This window comes from Phyllosticta citribraziliensis, assembly GCF_038025025.1.
Source record: "Phyllosticta citribraziliensis strain CPC 17464 chromosome Unknown J3D65scaffold_10, whole genome shotgun sequence".
Classification (NCBI taxonomy): Eukaryota; Fungi; Ascomycota; class Dothideomycetes; order Botryosphaeriales; family Phyllostictaceae; genus Phyllosticta; species Phyllosticta citribraziliensis.
In genome coordinates this window covers 238770-259038 of record NW_027117347.1, presented here as the reverse complement: position 1 = coordinate 259038, position 20269 = coordinate 238770, and the positions used below count along the sequence as shown (strand labels likewise).

Sequence of the window (20269 nt, the reverse complement as noted above, 5' to 3'; positions counted from 1 at the left end):
GATGTTCTCAGAGAGAAGGGCGAGAACACGGGGGTATCGGCATATTAGTCTACTAAATGCCAACACCTACCAGGATTGATCAGTGACTGCTCCATGCAAAATGTCGAGTAAGTATGCAAAAATGCAGCATTTCTACACGATAGCTTAACCGGGTAGACCAAAGGCTCAGTGCGGGAACCAAAAGAATGCCTGGTTAGTTCCGGGTACAAGACCTTTGTACCGCAGCGTATCTTGAGCTAATTTTTAACCATCACGTACTTCTTGTCGTCCATGACCTGCAGCTTCCATGACAAGCTTTCGCTTTCGCATTTGGTCGAATCGTGGATGACTAGAAGATGCTGATTGTGATTACCCCCGCCATGAGCCGAATCTTCACTTACCATTCACACAAATTGAATAGCTTCAGGCTTGAAGTCTGCTACTACTCCAAGAGGAAAAGAAATCGCTCCCCACGGTGGACGTCGTTAGTCCGCAGAATTTCTTGGGCTGTTCTTTGAGAAAGCATGAATGCTTCGCCGACGTGGTCTATGCCAACTTGATATATTTGAGTTGATAATTCTCAAATGACCAGGACAGGACGTACATGTAGAGAATCAAAGCCTAGCGGTGGCAGCGACGAATGGAGTAAATCAACAGCGAGCCGCTCCGTCTTGTTGGTGGTGGTGGTGGCAGAGGAGGTCAATTGCTTTCCACTTCGAATCAACCCAACCGACGAAGCCGAATCCGGAGATACGCTTCAATCCGAGCCGGTGACAATGTTGGTTTTCAGTTGCCGAGAATTCCTGTTCGTCCCAGAAGTGCCTCCTGCTGTAGGTTGTTACCCTCATTTAACAACCACCCCTAGGTGGGCGTCTAAATAAATATTTTAAGCGTCTAAATCAAGTTATTTAATAGATACCTACTAGTAGTAAGATAATCTACTTAATTTAGGCATCTACCTACACACTTAGGGGCTAAAACTCCCTAGATTTTAGGTATTTTTAGGTAATAATTAACTTATACCTAACTACTACTACTACTACTACTACTACTACTATTACTACTACTAATTATATAAAAAGCTTAATAGGTATAGTTAAATAATTTATATATAACTCTTTATACTAGTACTAGTAAATTAGGCGTATCTTCTATAGTATTAAGTATATAAGTACTTTATAGAGTATTACTAAGTTCTATACATATAACTCAGGTTTAGCCCCTAGGTATATAGGTAGATGCCTAAATTAAGTAGATTATCTTACTACTAGTAGGTATCTATTAAATAACTTGATTTAGATGCCTAAAATGTTCGTTTGGACGCCCACTCAGGGGTGGTAGTGAATTGAGGGGCACATAGGTTGCTGCTCAGGACCCCTGCTTAGCGCGCCGGCAGAACCTCCGAAAGTCAGCCGCCTCGCGCTAACATCGAACCCACGTCTTTCGCGCTCCCGTCTTCACACCCGCCCGCTCATCAATCTTCGAGTGCAATCAGCGCGATCGCTGAGTGGGATGCTTCCCCTTTCACACGCGCGCCTCCCGACCCGCTGGAGGTTAGCATTGGCAACGGCCCGCCGCCGCGGAGCCTCCGCGACTCGCGCCACTTTTTCCACCACCGCCGCGACGGCATTTCCCATACATCCGACAACGACGAGACTACAGTTGCAGACAAGCGCCGCTCTTTCACAGCCCCTGTCTCCAGTTTCAGGATCCTATCGGTCTTTTTCGCACACGGCGAGGTGGCAAGATTTGGTGTACGAGAAAATAAAAGCGAAGAAGGCGGCAAAGGCAAAGTGGAAAGCTATTAAGGATGCCAAGGCACAGGACAAACAGAAACCTAAAGTACCTGTCTCTGGACCATCTGAGGAAGGAGAACCCGCGAAGGTAGAGGAGCCAGAGAATCCAAAGCAGTCAGAGAAAGATACGCCAGACAAGCCAAAGGAGCCAGAGAAGTCAGACAAGTCAGAGAGATTGGGCAGGAAACCCGTGCCAGGTCCCAAGCTCGCGGCCATGAAACGCAAGAAGGTGGCGACGGACAGACATGTAGCGGACGAGGGACTCGAAAAACTTCTGCTTGGTGTTTCGTCCGAACCCTTGCTTAGTCCGGCCGACGTAGAGAAGATAGAGAAGGCAGTCCTCGAAGAGATCCTGGCCAAGAAAGCCAAGAAACAGACGAAGCAACAAGACATGAAAAAACCCGTGGTCAAAAAACCAGACATCATCCCATTTGGACCGTTTGAGGACGTGATTCAGCCGCTTGCGCTGACGCTATGGGGAGGCAAGGCAGAGGTGAGTCTCTACGTAGCCCCTCCAATCCTCGGACACGCCCACTGACTGCTCAGCGCAGGAAAATCAGAATGCCCCAAAGTTGAGGTACACAATGAATTTCCTCGGCCCCACGTGCTTTTGGCGCGTCCAAATCCGCAGTACGCGTCCCAAGTCTGAAAATGACATGTGGAAGCTTCTCTGGAAATGCACACGGCCAGGGTACGCTCCTCCAAGCGAAAAGGAGAGGGCGGTTTGGGCTCGAGATGCCAGGAAGATGCTGCGTCGAAGTCAACACGAGAGGGCGGGTTTGCCTCAGAAAGGACAAGAGATTGGTGACAAGGAGAGTTACAGGCCTGAACAGGGAGATGGTCCTACGGGAAAGGCGCCGCCGCTCAAGGCAAAGGAAAATGATCCTATGGAAAAGGCGCCCCCGCTCGAGGCAGTCGTGCAAGATTTGTATAAGCGGCAACTGGCGCGGATTGCGTACGAAAAGGCGTCACAACAAAGAGAGTTGGAAGCACGCAATCGGGCGTTGCAAAAGCTCAATAAAGAGGGAGAGGACGAGGACCCGCCAAGCTTACTCCCGTTGAGCTACACTTACCAAGACCCGCACAAGGAGCGTCTTCCCTTTGAAAAGCGCAACTCCATGCGGCACATTGACATTTGCGGGCCGATACCGCCGTACGTGCGCGAAAAGCAGGACAAAAAGACCTACATCTGGACGGACATGGGCGGCAACGTGCTCGCCAACACCTTCGAGCTGGAAAAGATATATTCTACGGGAATGCACGACGGAGTCAACGTTTGGGTGTGGAGAGGCGAGTACGTCATACGCGAGATGCAAGCCTTCATGTGCCCGGGGTGGCGGCCCCGTCTTGAGCGCATCAAAGAGGAAGAAAAAGAGATCAGGAATAGGGTACTGGGCAGGAAACCCCCACCGCCCAAGTCGGCTTTCGTCCTCAGAAACGACAAAGAGCGCTACGCCCAGCTCAAGAGGAAGAGCCACGTCCTTCGTCAGATAGACGGCGGCTGGAAAAAGATTCTCGAGATTGCCGAGTACGAGAAGAGCGACAAGGGCTTCAAGCTCCCCCCATACGGTCATGACGGTAAGATCCTCTTCTCGGAGGCGACGCCACACCCGGATCGCGCTACCATCGACGCCGTATGGGAGCCCCGCATCGCTGTGCTGCGGAATGCCGACGCTATTGCCGACTACAACGCCTTTCTGCGCCGGCGGATGGAGGCGGGCATCTTGCCGGCCGAAACTACACCGAAGGATTCAAAAGCTGGCGAGATCGTGCGTGGCTGGACAAACCCCACGAAGCGCAAAAAATCGCACCCAGGTGATGTTGCGAAGAAGCGCAAGGCCGATGAGCGCGACCAACTGAGGCCCATGAACTTTGCCTCGCTGCAGAATGACGGTTTTTGGGAGGAGCACACGGGGGAGAAGCCCGAGTTGTCGGGAAGGAAGGGGGCAGTCAACGGCGCGAAATGGAAGGTGCGGAAGTGGGAAAATAAATTCAAGGGCAACGCGGAAGATTTCGGTGAGGTAGAAGAGGACAGGAGTTGTGATTGACATGGCGAAAAGGGATGAGAAGAGTAGAATGGCATGTTCTCGCCCCCCATCATGGAAGGCCTGGAGAACGGGCAGGAGGGGCGAAAGATGGATACCCTAAAAGTTGTGTGGATGGATTTGTACTGTACACTCCACTTCACTTGATTGTTTTCACATCTTCTCGAGAGAAGGCTTGGACGACGTCGATGTTGGCTGGGTGTGTGCTCCACGCATACTCTGTTTATACGCTGGCTGTTTACCCCTGGGGCAACACAGTCTACCTCGCCAAGCCCAGCTCAGCTCAGTCTTATTGACTGCCGAAAGGAAGGAAAAAGCGAAGCACAACGACAAGGAAGTATTGTGTACAGAAGCAGCAGTGGTCAATCCTTTGCGCCCAAGTTCGCTGAGCCCGTGAACATCGAATTCGAATCCAAGAGGTCGATCGAATCTACATAAAAACGTGGCTAGGCGCCAGGAGCAGGCCTACAGAACTGAGGAATGAAGGGAAGAACATACCCAAGCTGGTTACTGGCGAAGGTGCCAGCAAATCGAATAAGGAGATCGAAAGCCAAAGACGTGAAAGATGAGATGTAGTTGCACTCGAGTTGATGCCTGAGATGCCTGGCCTTCCATCAGCCGGAGATGTCGATTCAGCGGAGATGTCTCGGAAGTGCGACGCGTCCAATCGCGTCACCCGCGATTCCCACTTCTCTGCACCTCGCATCCCTTCCTCTTCGAGTACCGCGCGCTTCAAACCAGATGGGCTCCACGAACCATGTCCCTGGCCTCGAAGCTGCGCAGGCTCGCAAGTTTCATCATCCCTACGAGCCTTATGACATACAGACGCAGTTTATGAGCGCGCTGTACCGGTGCATCGACCAAGGCCAGGTTGGCATTTTCGAGAGTCCGACTGGTGCGTCATGTTGGAGAGCTGAAAGGTTCATGAGGCTAATTCGGCGTAGGAACGGTGAGACTTTTCTTTCTCTTCCATGATTCCGTCCCTTAAAGAAAAGAGCTATGCAGGCCAAGTCTTGATGCAGAATACTGACACGGCACAGGGAAAGTCTCTCAGTCTCATTTGCGGGTCGTTGACTTGGCTGCGCAATTATAAGCGAGTCAAGTTTGAAGAAGGACTCTCGGTCGATGCTGTAGGTCTGTACGCGTAATCCACGCAGCAACGACCGCTCAAACTGATCGCGCGCTCAGACGATGACGAACCGGACTGGATGCTTGAACATGCCCGAGAGGAAAAACGCCGAGCCGCTCTGCACCAACGACAGCAGCTAGAAAAGAGAACAGCTCGCGTTCGCGCGAGAGAGCGCAAGCTGAAAGAACGCCACTCGAACGGCGAGCCGCATCGCAAACGGCAAAAGATTTCGACAACAGAAGCAGACGACGAGAAGGATGACGAGGCTCGCTTTTTACTGGATGACTACGAAAGCGAGGATGAGCACGCCCAAAAGGCGAAAAGCAAGGCGAGCTCTGACCTGGGCTTCTCAGCGGAAACTGTCGCCTTGATGAAGAAGCTCGGCATGCCCGTCGACCGGAAGAAAGTGGAGGAAGATGTTGAAGAGCCGGATGAGTTGAAAATCTTCTACTGCTCGCGGACGCACTCGCAGCTACAACAGTTTGCCAGCGAGTTGCGCCGCGTCAAAATGCCGCCGGCCATCTCGACGGAGCCGCCAGACAAGTCCAACACGGGTTGCGAAGTTTCAAAAGAGCCGGAAGAAGACTTCAAGCATCTGACACTGGGCTCGAGAAAGAATCTCTGCATCAACCCCAAAGTATCCAGGCTGGGGAGCACAGCCGCTGTGAACGAAAAGTGCCTCGACCTGCAGAAGCCCGGAACACCCCAAGACCACAAATGTCCGTTTCTGCCGACCAAGGAGACCGAGACGGTTGTCCACGACTTTCGGGACCACGCACTGGCAGAGATCCGCGACATTGAGGAGCTAGGGGCCGTGGGGAAGCAGCTGGGAATTTGCCCGTACTACGCGTCGCGCGCGGCCGTCAAGCCGAGCGAAATCGTGACGCTGCCGTATCCGCTGCTGCTGCAAAAGTCGGCACGCGAGGCGCTCGACATCAGCATGAAGGACCACGTCGTCATCATCGACGAGGCGCACAACCTCATGGACTCGATCGCCGGCATCTACTCAGTCTCGGTGTCGCTGGCGCAGCTGCAGAGGTCGCGGGCGCAGCTCACGACGTACCTTCAGAAATTCCGCAATCGGCTGAAGGGCAAGAATAGGGTGTACGTGGCGCAGACTGTGCGGTTATTGGACTCGTTGGTTGGCTATTTGACTGGCAGTGCTGCGCAGGCTAAAGATGCAGAGGGCGTCGTCAAGGTGGGCGACTTGATGGCCGGCAAGGGCGTCGATCAGATCAACCTGTACAAACTCCTCCGCTATCTCCAGGAAAGCAAGCTGGCCCGCAAGGTCGACGGGTACATTGTGCACGCGGAAGAGCAGGCCAACAATCAGAGCGGCGGCGCTCGACCTCAGCAGCTGAAGAGTTCTCCCAGTCTGCATGTACCCGTCTTGACGCATGTTCAGAGCTTCTTTGCTGCGTTGCTCAATCCCTCCGCCGAAGGTCGCTTCTTCTACGCCAAAAACGACGACAGTCTGGGTGCGTGTCTGAAGTACATGCTGCTAGACCCGACACACCACTTCCGCGAAATCGTCGAAGAGGCGCGCGCCGTGATACTAGCAGGAGGAACAATGTCGCCCGTACGCATGCAAAGCACCCTCTTGTCATTGCAGAATAACAAGCTGACGACCGCAGATGTCCGACTACGAGCAGCACCTCTTCTCGTACCTCCCGCGCGAGCGCATCACGACGTTGTCCTGCGGGCACGTAATCCCTCCCTCCAACCTGCTCGCCTGGCCCGTGACCCATGGCCCCAGCGGCGCGCCGTTCGAGTTTACCTTTGAGAAGCGCAACGCGCCGGCCATGCTGGCAGACCTCGGTCTGGCGATTCTTCAGTTCGCCTCGGCGATACCCGACGGCGTCGTCGTCTTCTTTCCCAGTTACGCGTACCTGGACCAGTGCGTCAAGGCGTGGAAGCACGCTGCAGCGCCGTCATCGTCGTCGTCGTCCCCCTCCCTCTTCGACGCTCTCCACGCCGTCAAGCCCGTCTTCCACGAAGCCAAAGCTGCGCATCAGCAGCTGTCTCAAGCTCAACCCGCGTCCAACGAGTCCGTCCTCGCCGCCTACACTTCCGCCGTGACGAGCGGCTGCGGACGCGGAGCACTCCTGCTCGCCGTCGTGGGCGGGTCGCTCTCCGAAGGCATCAACTTCAGCGACGCGCTAGGCCGCGGGGTTGCCGTCGTCGGTCTGCCATTTCCGAACGCACATTCGGCCGAGTGGCGCGCCAAGATGGCGTATGTGTCGCAGAAAGCGGTCGAGCGGAGTGACTTGAGTAGTGGACAGGGGAAGGGAGAGGTGGGGAAAGCTGCGGCGAGGGAGTTTTACGAAAATGCGTGTATGCGGGCTGTCAATCAGTGTGTCGGGCGTGCAATACGGCATCGAGGGGATTACGCGAGTATTTTGCTGCTGGATAGGCGGTATGATGGGGTTAGGATTAGGGAGAAGTTGCCGGGATGGATTAGGGGCAGTTTGAGGGAGGGGAGGGGTGTGGGGGAGGTGGTGAGGGGTGTGAGAAGTTTCTTTGAGGGGAAGGGGTAGGACGGTGATTAGTTTATTGCAGGAATGCGGTGTCTACTCGCCTGTAGCTGGCTTTGGATGAACACGAGTGCGGAGGTCGGACATGGCTCTAGAATATCCAATCAGTCCCTGACAACGCACGCCGGCTAGAAGTTGGTGAATGCGCAGGCCGCGTTGATTTCCCTGAAAAGCGGCGCAAGTCTTCTCATGTTGTGTCGACAAATATGCGATGATATTGTTGTTGGATATCTTTTCCCTGAGATGCTCCATCCTTTTTCCCACGTGCGCCAAACGCCTTGAAATGCCCATTTGTTCCTCGCCCTCTTCGTGCTCCGGGAGGAACGCAATCATGCTCTCTCTAGGTCAAAGTCGTCCAGCTGGTCGCGGTACTTGAGAATGTTGCGCTTGATCTTGGAAGAGTCGACCCAAGTGACAAAGTCTTCAAGGTTTCTGCACAGGAATCAGTCAGTCGCCGCCAGAATTGAATCCACAATAAGACGCACCTCGAGACCAGGAATGCCGGATCCGTAATGACCTCCGGGCCAACGCGCACGTGGCCTTGTTCGATGAACTTGATGGCAGCCTGCACCGTATCCGCCATGTGCAGGCGCGTCATGACGACGCCCAGCCTCCGCCTGCACAGCGCCGACACAGTGACCTTGCGCTCGACGTCGCTCAGCTTGCGGCTGCCCTCGCCGGTGCCGAGGATGCCCAGGTCCTCGAGCTTCTCGATGAGCAGCTTCTCATGCTTCTGGCGGACCGGGTCGCCCGGATCGAGTAGCGAGAGCCGGTGTGCGAGTTGTCGCAGCGATCCGCATAGCCGGTTGTACTTGGTGTAGTCGGACGGGTTTTGGATGGCGTAGCGCCGGATGACGAGCGCGTCGCGGTGGTTGTTGTCGGATTTGTAGGTCGTGAAGTCGACCTTGCGGAGGAGCTTGGACTCGTGGTGCTTGAGCTTGCGGACCATGGTGGCGGATGTGGTGGATGGTCGGAGTGAAAGAGTGTCGGGAGGTAGCAGACCGCCGTGATGTCTCTTGGTGTTGAGGCGATTCTGCGGCGGAAATTTCGTTATCGATAACGTAGGGCAAGCAGAAAAGTCGTTGCCCGCGGGCGTGAGTCAAGAATTATATCAACAGTGGTCTCGCCGCTCTCTCCACCAACTCGCCCCTCCACCAAAATGCCGTCCGTTCACCTCCTCGACTATGTCGCGGGCAACGTCCGCTCTCTCGTCAATGCCATTGAAAAAGTCGGATACACTGTCGAGTGGGTCCGCAAACCCGAAGATGTCGCCAACGCCGAGGTATGTTTACGACAGTGGCCCTCACAAGAACCTTGTACTCATGGCAATGGCAGAGCTGATGGGCCAATTCCCCGTAGAAACTCATCTTCCCTGGCGTCGGCCACTTTGGCCACTGTCTGACCCTATTTGGCAACGGCGGTTACATCGAACCCATCCGCAAGCACATTGCCGCGGGCAAGCCGACCATGGGCATCTGCGTCGGTCTGCAGGCCTTTTGCGACAGCTCGGAAGAGAGTGAAAAGGTCTCGGGCATCGGCCTCGTTCCTGGTAGCTTGAAGCGCTTCGACGACTCGGACAAGGCGGTCCCTCACATTGGCTGGAACTCGGCAAACACCTCCAGGGCGGGCAACGTCACTGGAGACAGTGTCTACGGTCTGAGGCCGGACAGCAAGTACTACTACGTCCACTCGTTCGCGCTCCCCTACGTCGAGGGTCAGCTTGAAAGCAAAGGATGGACCGTCGCTACCGCCAGGTACGGGAACGAGGAGTTTGTCGGTGCCCTGGCTAAGGACAATGTGCTTTTGACTCAGTTCCACCCCGAAAAGAGTGGAGCCGCTGGTCTCAGAGTCCTCAAGGCATTCTGTGACGGACAGCAGGTGACCAAGCTACCGCAGCAGCCGTCTGCCCAAGCTGCAAGAGAAGGTCTCACTCGTCGTGTCATTGCCTGTCTGGATGTCCGCACAAATGACCAAGGAGACCTCGTCGTCACCAAGGGAGACCAATATGACGTCAGAGAGAAAGACGGTGTCGATGCTGGTGGTGCTGTTCGGAACCTGGGCAAGCCTGTGGACATGGCAAGAAAGTACTACGAACAAGGCGCAGACGAGGTCACCTTTTTGAACATTACTTCCTTCCGCAACTGCCCAGTCGCTGATACGCCCATGCTGGAGATTCTCCGACGGACATCGGAGACCGTCTTCGTTCCTCTTACCATTGGCGGTGGTATCCGCGACACTGTGGACACGGATGGCACCAAGGTATCTGCACTGGACATTGCGTCCATGTACTTCAAGTCGGGTGCGGACAAGGTCAGCATTGGTTCCGATGCCGTTACCGCGGCTGAGGAGTACTATGCTCGCGGAAAGACTCTTGCCGGCACTACCGCCATTGAGACCATTTCCGCGGCATACGGAAACCAAGCTGTTGTCGTCAGCGTGGACCCCAAGCGTCAGTACGTGGGCTCGCCCGAAGCCACCTCTCACCACACCGTCAAGAGTTCCACTCCTGGCCCCAACGGAGAAGAGTACTGCTGGTATGCATGCACGATCAAGGGTGGCCGGGAGACTCGCGACTTTGACGTGATACAGCTCGTACAGGCTGTTGAGGTCATGGGGTGCGGAGAAATCCTGCTCAACTGCATCGACAAGGACGGCACCAACAGCGGCTTTGACCTCGAGTTGATCAATGACGTCAAGGCCTCCATCAAGATTCCCGTCATTGCCAGCAGTGGTGCTGGTCACCCTGGCCACTTTGCCGAGGTGTTTGAGAAGACGCCAACTGATGCTGCGCTTGGTGCGGGAATGGTAAGTTACTCCCCTTACTCCTCACCACATTACTAACAGATGTAGTTCCACCGTGGAGAGTACACCGTCAAGCAAGTCAAGGAGCACCTTCAACAGCAGGGTCTGTTGGTGAGGCAATTCGAAGATGTATAAATAGGCTATAGATTAGCCATAAAAGGCTATCCCCCGCATCAGGCCGCTGTCATGAGCGCGCCATTTCTCTCTGCAAACTTGCGCTCCTTTTGGAGCTTCGACGCAAACTTGACGCCAAAGCCGTGTGTGTAAACTTCTCTCACCGTTTCCAGGGGCATACCAGTAACATCGGGGTATCCAACAAGAACGAAAAGCCACCCGAGAAAACAAATTCCAGAATAAAAGCCGAAAGCACCCGTTGGGCTTATATTTTTCATCATCGAAAGGAAAGTGGAAGCAATGATGATGTTGCAGCCCCAGACTACTCCAGTGTTCTGTCTAGGTGTGAGCCACGGTCTCCAAATCATCATTTCGACTTACAGTCATGGTACCCAAGGCACGAACTTCCACAGGCAACAACTCTGTTCCGACCCAGGTGATGGTGGCGACTCCGGAGGCGAAGAAACCAATGTAAATGATGATGGTTGTGAGGACGAGGTATCCAGGCCAGCCAACACTCTGGGTTTCAATCTTGAGGTCTTTGTTGACCGGGATATAATGGAACGCTGCAGCCGCAACGACGAGTGACAACGACATGCCGAGAGCCGAGACGCAGACTGTCTTGCGACGGCCAAAGCGATCGAGAATGGTGACGCAGAAGAGAGAAAAGGTAAAGTTGGTTGCGCCTACAACGATGGATACGACCGTGGGCTTGTTGAATCCTACCAGCCCGAAAATTGTACCCGAGTAGTACATGAGAGTGTTGAAGCCTCCCAGTTGCGAAACTAATCGAATGAGCATGGCTCACAGATAGGGTCAGCATACTTACCGGCGCCTACAACACAAGTCGAGATGAGCGGTCGAAAGTTTGCTGGGACGCAAAACAGCTGCTTCAACTGCCACCAGATGCTCTTGTCTTCCAATGCGGCAGTCACTTCGTGTACGCTGTTGAGGATAAGCTGAATCTTGTCCTTGACTTGTTTGTCCGTTGCCTGGGGAAAGACGCGCTTGATGACTTTCTCGGCCTCTTCAAGCTTTCCATGGCTCACCAGTTGTCGAGGGGACTCGGGGCAGAGGGGCATGATGCAACCCAGCAAGACCGCAGGAACACCACCGATCGCTACCATGTATCTCCATCCGTGGGCTACGTCGGTAAAGCCGGCTCCGAAGGAATAGCTGATGAGTTGACCAAAGGTTACACACATGTTGTCAAAAGCAATCATTCTGCCGCGGTATTTCGACGGAGCCAGTTCGCCAATGTAAAGCGGGATGATCATGGCGGCGCTTCCGACGCCCAAGCCGACGACGAAACGTCCGACACACATTTGCTCGAGGCTGTAGGATGTGGCCATGATGATTGTACCAAGGGTGAAGAGAACACTGCCAAAATACATTCCGGATTTGCGGCCATACTTGTCGGCGGTGCAGCCGGCAATCATGGCGCCGACAAAGGCACCACCCGAGGTGAGAGACGTGATGAGTTCTTGCTCGCTGGCCGACAAGTCCTGCCCAAGGTCTTGTTTGATTGTTACGAGCACAGCGGAGATGACACCGGTATCGTAGCCTGTCTCACGTTGGTCCCGGATCTGAGAATACGGCACTGGAGTTTGGCTCACCAAAAAGAAATCCGCCAATCGAAACGGCAATACAAATCACCCACGTCATCTTCCCACACTCCGTCTGCTCGATCGAGTCGTCAATTAACCCGTAAGAGTCGCCATTGCTGACGTCCTCAATGCGTATCGTATCGTCTTTCTTGATATCCATCGAATTGCCTTGGGCATCCATCGTCATGGCGGAGTGGACAAGTGTCGGAGAGCGACGGACGCGACCCAAAAACTTTGATGGAAAGGTTCGAAATGGACAATGCTGGGATCCCGCGTGTAAAGGCCCAGAAACCGCTTAGTTCATCAGGGCTGCACCCGTCTATTATTTATACACGTGGAGGGCGGGGGACTTGTTCGTCCACACCGCATTACCCCAGATTCTACCCCAGCTTTCCCCAGATTGTCCCACCACAACCCCGGACTGGCGCTCGACGAGCCGCAATTGTGGTCCCGATGGAAGGTCCCAGGTGCCGTTGTCAAAGCGCACGAGACGATTGGCCGGAATGTGGTTGTTGGAGCTTGGGGTCGACTGTTTGGCTCGGCTCGCCTCGATGCATGGATGGTTGCCGTTTCGGTCCATCGTGTGGGACTAGGGCTGGAAGAAGCGTCCTGGTTGGACAGGCAATGCACGTCAACATGGTCGGGGAAATTTTCCCCGGTCGTTGGAAACCTGCCACGTCTGTCTAGCAGGGTTCGTCATAAAAGGCAGTCTTTCCCGTCCGTCTCCCGGAGCCGCCAGGCGCTAGCGGGAAATAACTGCTCCTTGCATTCCCATCGTCAATCACCTTCCTGCTGGCATCGCTGAATGAATTCCACTTCCACCCTGACGCGCAGCAATCTCTCCTCGCGCTTGGGGTTTGGTCGTCCCACCTTTCGGCAATGAAAAGCCTTCAGCTCGAGCTCGCTGCGGCGCACGATTGCTTTCTTTGCACGGAACGTTGCGTCACGATATGAGGACTTCTGTGGGGTGGTAAGTGCCCGATTCTTTCAGGAACTCGTCGCTCGAGAAAGGAATGCCCGTCAAACACCTGACTGACTCACCTCTCAAGCCACGCATGCCGGGACCGACATTTGAAATGTGGATGAGACCTCGTACAACAAACCTCCTTCGAAGGATACGTACTAACCGCATTTGGCTTTCTATATAGGCACGACGCAGCCCGGAGAAGACAAGTGCAAGAGGTGTATTACGTCGGGACGTGAATGCCGAAGGGGTCTTACCATTCGATTCCGGCCCGTCACCAGCGTCCGAGAAAAAAGGTCCGAGCCCGGCAAGCTCGATCATGTCCAGCTCGACTACAGAGAGGACCAAGTATGGGTAGATATACCGTCCGGTCCGTGCCGTTCTCCATTTCCGTGGTTTCAAACCCCGTGGGGTAGGGCTAAGTGTGAATAGTGACGTTCATCCAACCGGCATCCACACTGGAGGAGCTGGAGGACGAGACTTTCAAGACATTGGATGGGGATTCGAGAGCTCAGGGCAAGCAGACGTTTGTACGACCGTCCAGGCCCCGGCCATCAATCGCAGCGTCCCCTTCCCACGCTGCCGATCCAACGTCTGGTACCCCTACCATTACGCCCAGTCACTCGGAGCTTGGCGCGCATTTCGAGGTGCTACGACGGCGGGAGAATGCGTCGGTCACCTCACATTCGGACAGCGGGCGGGTCCATCAGGAGATATCTCATGATACGCCATCCATCCAGTCGGCCAGCCCGGCGGGTGGTATATGGAGTCCCGTCTCAATCTTATATCAACCCTCGCCAATATGGACCATCAGGACGGAGGATGAAGCGCGCCTGTTTCAATACTATGTGCAATTCCTGGGCCCTCATGTAGGTGGCATGCCGGATTGATGTCGTTGGCTGACAATACAAGGTCGATTGCTGTGACGAAGCTGGTCACTTCGGTACCGAAGTACCTCGCCGTGCCATGAGCTATCCTGTCATCGCCAATGCCATTCTGGCTCTGGCTTCAAGGGTCCTCAATGGTGCTCACGGCACGGAGGATCTTCAGTCTGCGTCATACATGAGCGAGTGCTTGCGTATCTTGATACCCGTTTTGGAGGACCCCCTTGCTGCCCTCGACGAGAACCTTCTCGCCGCAATCGTTATCCTCCGATTGTACGAGGAAATGGATGGTATGTCCGCCACCTCCCCTTGCCAAGCCGACGCTGACCGAGGCTGAGATCGTGACCAAAAAACGCACCTCTACGGCGGAACCCGACTAATCAACTCAATCGCTCACATGCTGCCCCGGGGTGGCCTAGGTGAGGCGGCGGCCTGGATCTTCATTCGCCAAGATCTCTACGTCTCGCTGACGACTGGCGAGCCCGTCAACTGCAACCTGGAAATATACCGCAAGTCGCACGTCTTTGAAGACGAGAGCGATTGTGCTTGGGCGAACCGGATAATCTACACCTTTGCCCACGTCCTCAACTACTGCAGTCAACAAAACCAAGAGGAAGACAATTCGTCGTTTGAACAGTGGAAGCAACTTTGCGGAGACGTGGAGGCCTGGAACGCCAACAAGCCGCATCACTTCCGGCCCTTGTGGGTCAATGAGCCAAAAGATATCGGGTCTCCATTTCCTGAGATATGGATGACGTTGCCGGCACATGGTGCGTATTTTGCGTTGCGGATAGATCCGTGGCTGACGTTGGGTTTGCGTAGTCGTCGGGCAACAGTACTACAGCCTCGCCAAAATACTGCTCGCTTCCTATGATCCGCACCTCCTCAAGCTCGGGTTCGGGAGCCACAAGTTGCGCAAAGCATCAGAGGTGCGTCTGCACGCCCACAACGACATCCTTCCGCAGCTGATCGTTGCGTACAGGGCATCATCCTCTCGAATCTCCGCATCGTCATCGGCTTGGCCATCACCAACCCTTTTGCATCCTCTGCAATGAACCATGCTTCACACATCCTCTTGACCTGTAAGTTTAACTCGGCTGCTCCACTTTGAACGAGGCTGAGCACAACAGGCGGCTCTTATCTGGAATCAGAAAGAGATCGCGAGGCCGCGGTGGAGTTTCTCCTGGACATGGAGAGGAAGATTGGCTGGCGCACTGAGAGAGTGGTCAACACTTTGAAGGAGACTTGGAGTGCGTAGTCATCGTTTCCAACCGAGGAAGTTGAACCACGGAAAGCGAACGTCGCCCTCGCTCTAAACTTGCCTCTCTGGTGCTGTCCGCTTCCGGAGCTTTTCTCGTCTTAATCCGCCGTCGAGAGCCCCTCCCACGCCGGCTATGACGACAGAGTTGGCAGGCCCAGTCTTGTCTTTTCAATGCACCACTCCGGGTCTGCAATCCCGCAGGATGCAAAAAATACGCCAAGAACGCGGGGTGCTTGGATTTTGCACTCACGATGCTCGCGTTCCCTATCCCGCCAACTTTTTGAGTGGTTGTCGATGGCTAGTAGCCAGGTTGTGGGGTTGAAGATCTGGGGAAGCAGGAAGAAATTGCCGGATGGGGCCCGGATCCGGAAATCCGTCCCACTCGCCGGTCGATATCCACTTTCAGCGCTAGACTTTCCAAACTCAGCCGCCGCCTAACGGAACAAACTATCCCTCGCTTGGCCGAGCCCGTCTTGCGGCTTCAGCAGCTACACTGTCCTGCGTCGTTGGAAGGAGAAGTTGGATATAATAAGGACCAGAATTTACGACGAGCTTGACACCGTCAGTTGCACATGGCACGCCGTTTCCTCCACAACTTTCATCAGTCTTTGAATCCAACAAGACCACCATGACAGCCATGATCCAGACTGTGAGCTTGCCGTCTGCCCTGGCCCTGGTTGGGGCTAGCGTCCTGTTTTACTTTGTCGTCTTCCCTTGTTTTGAATACATTCGCGACCCAAAAGGTAACCGCCCTGATGATTCGCAGCTGAGCGATTAGCTAATATGGCCAAGGTCTTAGGAAATTTCCAAACATGACGCCGCTGGCGGCCATTTCCAACCTACCGTTCATGTTGCTGGCCTACACCGGCGCACGCTCTTCGCACCTGGTGCAAATGCACAAGAAGCACCCCGTCATCAGGATCGGCCCCAACGCCCTGTCTTACGGCGATACGCGTGCGATCAAGGACATTTACGGCCACAACACCAAGTGCATCAAAGATGGCCAGTACAGGGTTGGTGCTGGCGAATACTATCACCTCGCCGACGTCATCGACCGCAAAGACCATGCGCGAAAACGCAAATACCTCTCGGCCGCGTACGCCATCAAGAACCTCGAGGGCTGGGAGGCCAAGGTCTTGGACAAGACTGTGAGGCTCATGGCACACATGGACAAGTGCTGCACCGATCCCCTTCCAAAGGGCGAGACGATCCCCAGAGAGGACGAAGTCAATCTTGACTGGCGCAAGTGGGCCAACTACTTCAGCTTGGACGCCATTGCCGACATTGGCCTCTCTGAACGTCTTGGATTCCTCGACACGGACGATGACCGCGTCACCGTCAGCAGGCCAGATGGATCCAAGTACACCTGCCATTTACGCGAGTGTCTCTACGACAATGCCCGGAAGCAGTCGTACATTATCTGGTCGTACGACTGGTACAAGGTGTTGGACAAGCTCACCAACTACGCCTTTCCCAGTTTCTGCCGCATGGGCCATAACGGCCAGATGTGGGACGGCATCCCTACCGAACTCACCACTCGCCGCCTCAAGAGATACCAAGCAGGCGAGCCATTGGAAGACTTTTTCTCCGCCCTCATGAAGAACAAGTACGGCGAAGACAACAACGTCCCGTTCGGCGAAGTTGTTTCCGAAATGAACATCATGCTCAACGCCGGCAGCGTGACGACGGCCCTTGCGCTGACCAACGTGCTCTTCCAACTCCTCAAGCACCCAGAAGTTCTGCAAAAGCTGCGCGACGAGCTCGACGAGGCGCTCGACCCGGACGAGGTCTACGCCCCCTACCCCAAGATCAAGCACCTGCCGTACCTCAAGGCGGTGCTGGACGAGTCGCTGCGCCTCTTCCCGCCGACGCCGCACAACCTGCCGCGCGAGACGCCGTCCGAGGGCTGCCGCGTGCTCGACGACTGGATCCCCGGCGGCACGACCGTCGGCATGTCGGCGCTGGTGGCGCACCGCGACGAGAAGGTGTGGCACGACGCCGAAAAGTTCATCCCGGAGCGCTGGCTCGGCGACAAGGGCAAGTCGCTGCAGTCGTACTTTTTGTCCTTTTCGGCCGGCGCCCGCGGCTGCATTGGCCGCAACATTACCTACCTGGAGCAGGAGATTGTGCTGGCCAGTATCGTCCGTCGCTACGATTTTGCGCTGCCGCACCCCGAGTGGGACTTGCAGCGCGAGGAGACGATGAATTGGTTGATCAAGGACATGCCGGTCAAGGTGTGGCGCAGGGACTTGAAGGTGGCTGAGTAGGTGTGTTTGCATCGTGGGGGCCGCCGGACGTGGCTGAGGAGTCGTTGAATTTCTCTGGGGTCATTTAGCGCTGGGTCTCGGTTTTGATGATGCATCGTTGTTTGAGCATTTTTGTTTGGCCAGTCAATTCACGAGTATTCTCGTACTGATGGAACTCTCGACTGCTGTTGTGATGATCCCCTGAGATGGTCCTATCGCATCATGTTGAAGTAAACCAGGCTGACTACAGATGGTACGACGACTTCGCCGACACGGCCGAGGAGATAGTGAGGGAAAAACATGCAAGAGAATATGTAAAAAAGGGGCCTCGGCAAGACGAACTTTATGACACTTCCATGCAAATCAGACGGCTGAGAGAAGTACCTTTTTACCGGCGCTCGACGGAGATTGATCTACACGTACCAGCTCTGTACTGGTAGTACTCGGATCAGTCCGTAGATACTCGGTCTCCGCCTTCGGATGGCGCTTAATCAACAATCTCGATTCTCCTTTGACAAGCCTGCTGTGTCTCTTCAAACCCTCTCTTACCCCTGACCGACCCCTGAACGCTCCCAGAACCAACGCAAGACAGGTCGCCTTTGCAATCCAGTCTCAACCTCGCACTCGGCACGGCGGCTTCGTACACACAGATCATTCTCCATCCATCAGTCGCAGATGAAATGCCATAGGGTCATTCGACCCGGCAACCGCCCGCGGCGTGGTAGGAAAGCGGAGTTCTTGTCTTTCGTTGTTGAAGTTTGTTGACGTCGGGCACGCTGGTGGAACGCTGGAAGATGTTTGTTACCCGCCAGGCAGTGCGGATTGTGATGGCAAGGTCGTGTCGAAAGCAGCAGCGATATGTCGCGGTGTAGCTCCACGGTGGACAACAGCAGCTCCACAGCTCCATCCGCAGCAGTGGAGGAATGCTGGCTGGAGCCAGCCAGCCGCTGTCAGTGCCAGGAGTGAACATATTATTCTCTTCGACACCAACTACGCCGTCAAGACCAGAAGCTTCTGAGGAGAACGGCGCTTTGTCATCGCAGCCCGTTATCTTTTTCTTCTTCTCGTCCATGGGGACGACGCTAGAACTCCCACACACAAACCAGCCGATCGTAGAAGCTGGTGCTGACGACGGTCCGCTTTTTCTTTGCCTCCCCGGCTCGAAGCGGCTGCACCGCGCTACCGTAGTTCATGCTCTGATGCTCTTCGAAGCGCGCTAGGACGTCAAACTGCCACGTCCACTCCCACTCGCCCTCTGCTTCTTTCACCTCATCGACCTCCTCGTTTTCTCCTGCCGCAGGACATGTTGCAGTGCCGCTCAAACGCAAGACGCGCGTCCCCGCGTGCATGCAGCTGACGAGGAGGATCCACTCCGCCTCCGCCGTCGCCTCCTTGTCTCCTCCTTGCACCACAGGGCCGGCCATGCTGGAGTCAACGACATCGATCCTCCACACGCCGCCGCCTAGCTCGATCTCTGCCAGCACGCGCGAGCGGCGGGGACCGAGGCCGTTGCGTGCGGGTGGGGAGAGCAGGCGGAGGGATTCGTCGTAGGAGCCTGTTAGGAGGAGATCGGGGGGCGGGAGAGGAGGGGCGGGCGCTGTGGTTGTGGGGGGAGAGTATGGTTGAGGGAGAGGCAGGATAAAGGTGACGCCAGCGCCGTGAGTGCGCGCGTCTTGCCATTGCCAGGGCGGACTGAATTGCGGCGCCCCGTCTCCATCCTCCTCTTCTTCTTCCCCTTCCTCCTCTTGCTCACCCTCGCCGTCTCCGGGCTGAGAAGAAGACACCGCCGCAAGGTACGCCGACGCGCTGAGCCCTGCTCCAGCGGCAGGGGTAGGAGGAGGTAGCCCCACGCCTTTCAGCGCCGCGTCATCGCCGCCCGAGAACAGCGCGCTGCCGTCGGGCGCAAACGCCGTGACCCACGCCTCGAGGGCGTGCGCATGCAGCGTCACAATCCTTCTAGAACGAGAATCGACTTCGTCATCATCGGCATTGCCGCTGCAATCACACAGCACGACGCGTCCATCCGCCAGCGCGGCGGCGGCGAGCAGCGGGATCGTGGGATGCCAGGAGAAATAGGTAAACAAGCTCGTCGTGGGGAAGAGCTGCAGCGTGCGGATGTGACGGATCGGTGCGGTGGGCGAGGCGGGATCGATGGCGTAGAGGGCTACGGAGCCGGTTGATGAGGCGAGGCCGAGGAGGTGCGATGTCGAAGATGTGATGGCGGTGGTCTCGTGCGGCGAGAAGTGCAGGTCGAAAATGGCAAAGGGCGTTGAATGGGTTGCGGTGATGGTACTGGGGGTGGGCGTTAGGAGGGAGGGTCCAGTTGTTTTTCGTTTCATTTGTTTGGCTTTGAGGATGGACGGAGAGAAATGCCCGCCCAGAATGACCAACAGACTGAAAAGACTGAAGAGAGAAAAAAAGTAGAAAGAAGGCAACCTACACATCGCGCCCCTCCCCCTCGCCCAATCTCGCCAGGACCAAACTCCCACTCCTCTTCTGGCCCTCAGCCTCCTCTCCCCGCTCCAGAAAATACGTCCCGACAACAAACCACTGCCTCGACCGTGGCACAAACGCGATGCAACTAGGCGGGAGAGGCAGCGTGGTAGTGTGCAGAGAGGAGAGGACGGGCACGTCTGGCGCCTCCGTGTCGATGTCTGGCATGGTGGAGGAGCAGGTGAGTGGAGACGATGGTGTTGATGTTGCAGCTGGCAGGCAGGGAAGAACCAAGGTGAAGACGACGGACGACGGACGTTAAGCGAGCTTTTCTGCTTGCCTGATGCGGTATAGCGCCGCTGCTGCACCCTGGACCACGGCGAACTTACTCTCCACCTCACTCTTTCGCGGCGGGAGGAGAGTAGAGCAGGCCAGGCTTGTGTGTTAATGGCATCCCTCCTAGCCAATCAAAGGG

At 55.5% G+C, this 20269-nt stretch overlaps 8 protein-coding genes across 8 annotated transcripts; 5 read left to right on the top strand and 3 right to left on the bottom strand.

The window, feature by feature from the left end:
* Positions 1–1386: 1386 nt before the first annotated feature.
* On the top strand, positions 1387–4306 carry J3D65DRAFT_633523 (uncharacterized protein; the record flags this gene model as incomplete). Its single annotated transcript, XM_066801127.1, has 2 exons — positions 1387–2268; positions 2327–4306. Coding segments are annotated over exons 1-2 (2270 nt in total), but the record flags the coding sequence as incomplete, so codon positions are not given.
* A 255-nt stretch (positions 4307–4561) lies between these two features.
* J3D65DRAFT_593587 (helicase C-terminal domain-containing protein) lies at positions 4562–7486 on the top strand (the record flags this gene model as incomplete). Its single annotated transcript, XM_066797813.1, has 4 exons — positions 4562–4715; positions 4832–4954; positions 5009–6528; positions 6584–7486. 4 exons carry the CDS (start codon positions 4562–4564, stop codon positions 7484–7486), a joined length of 2700 nt encoding a protein of 899 aa, XP_066652247.1.
* A 326-nt stretch (positions 7487–7812) lies between these two features.
* On the bottom strand, positions 7813–8432 carry J3D65DRAFT_557965 (uncharacterized protein; the record flags this gene model as incomplete). Its single annotated transcript, XM_066797339.1, has 2 exons — positions 7813–7915; positions 7969–8432. 2 exons carry the CDS (start codon positions 8430–8432, stop codon positions 7813–7815), a joined length of 567 nt encoding a protein of 188 aa, XP_066652246.1.
* A 175-nt stretch (positions 8433–8607) lies between these two features.
* Positions 8608–10427, top strand: J3D65DRAFT_633519 (uncharacterized protein). The gene is made up of 3 exons (XM_066801126.1): positions 8608–8765; positions 8843–10288; positions 10334–10427. Exons 1-3 carry the CDS (start codon positions 8643–8645, stop codon positions 10418–10420), a joined length of 1656 nt encoding a protein of 551 aa, XP_066652245.1. The 5' UTR covers positions 8608–8642; the 3' UTR covers positions 10421–10427.
* Positions 10428–12245, bottom strand: J3D65DRAFT_593577 (myo-inositol transporter). Its single transcript, XM_066797812.1, has 4 exons — positions 12016–12245; positions 11229–11963; positions 10781–11184; positions 10428–10734 (listed from the first exon to the last, which is right to left on the bottom strand). The coding sequence occupies exons 1-4, from the start codon at positions 12191–12193 to the stop codon at positions 10459–10461; spliced, it is 1593 nt and encodes a 530-aa protein (XP_066652244.1). The 5' UTR covers positions 12194–12245; the 3' UTR covers positions 10428–10458.
* Positions 12246–13062: 817 nt separating this feature from the next.
* J3D65DRAFT_558008 (uncharacterized protein) lies at positions 13063–15112 on the top strand (the record flags this gene model as incomplete). Its single annotated transcript, XM_066797340.1, has 8 exons — positions 13063–13084; positions 13155–13382; positions 13403–13839; positions 13883–14144; positions 14193–14624; positions 14677–14783; positions 14837–14936; positions 14985–15112. Coding segments are annotated over 8 exons (1716 nt in total), but the record flags the coding sequence as incomplete, so codon positions are not given.
* A 640-nt stretch (positions 15113–15752) lies between these two features.
* On the top strand, positions 15753–17382 carry J3D65DRAFT_557528 (cytochrome P450 monooxygenase; the record flags this gene model as incomplete). Its single annotated transcript, XM_066797315.1, has 2 exons — positions 15753–15858; positions 15908–17382. The coding sequence occupies 2 exons, from the start codon at positions 15753–15755 to the stop codon at positions 17380–17382; spliced, it is 1581 nt and encodes a 526-aa protein (XP_066652242.1).
* Positions 17383–18443: 1061 nt separating this feature from the next.
* On the bottom strand, positions 18444–20060 carry J3D65DRAFT_593570 (uncharacterized protein; the record flags this gene model as incomplete). The annotated part of the gene is made up of 4 exons (XM_066797811.1): positions 19802–20060; positions 19212–19653; positions 18686–19115; positions 18444–18622 (listed from the first exon to the last, which is right to left on the bottom strand). The coding sequence occupies exons 1-4, from the start codon at positions 20020–20022 to the stop codon at positions 18444–18446; spliced, it is 1272 nt and encodes a 423-aa protein (XP_066652241.1). The 5' UTR covers positions 20023–20060.
* Between the last annotated feature and the right edge of the window lie 209 nt (positions 20061–20269).

Excerpts from the sequence above, each read along its gene's own strand:
- J3D65DRAFT_633519 (XM_066801126.1), top strand. The coding sequence starts at position 8,643 with ATGCCGTCCGTTCACCTCCTCGACTATGTCGCGGGCAACGTCCGCTCT. Across the intron at positions 8,766-8,842 it reads AAGATGTCGCCAACGCCGAG|AAACTCATCTTCCCTGGCGT; the intron begins GTATGTTTACGA and ends AATTCCCCGTAG. Across the intron at positions 10,289-10,333 it reads CTGCGCTTGGTGCGGGAATG|TTCCACCGTGGAGAGTACAC; the intron begins GTAAGTTACTCC and ends TAACAGATGTAG.
- J3D65DRAFT_593577 (XM_066797812.1), bottom strand. The coding sequence starts at position 12,193 with ATGACGATGGATGCCCAAGGCAATTCGATGGATATCAAGAAAGACGAT. Across the intron at positions 11,964-12,015 it reads GATTGGCGGATTTCTTTTTG|GCTACGATACCGGTGTCATC; the intron begins GTGAGCCAAACT and ends AACGTGAGACAG. Across the intron at positions 11,185-11,228 it reads GACTTGTGTTGTAGGCGCCG|TTTCGCAACTGGGAGGCTTC; the intron begins GTAAGTATGCTG and ends TCATTCGATTAG.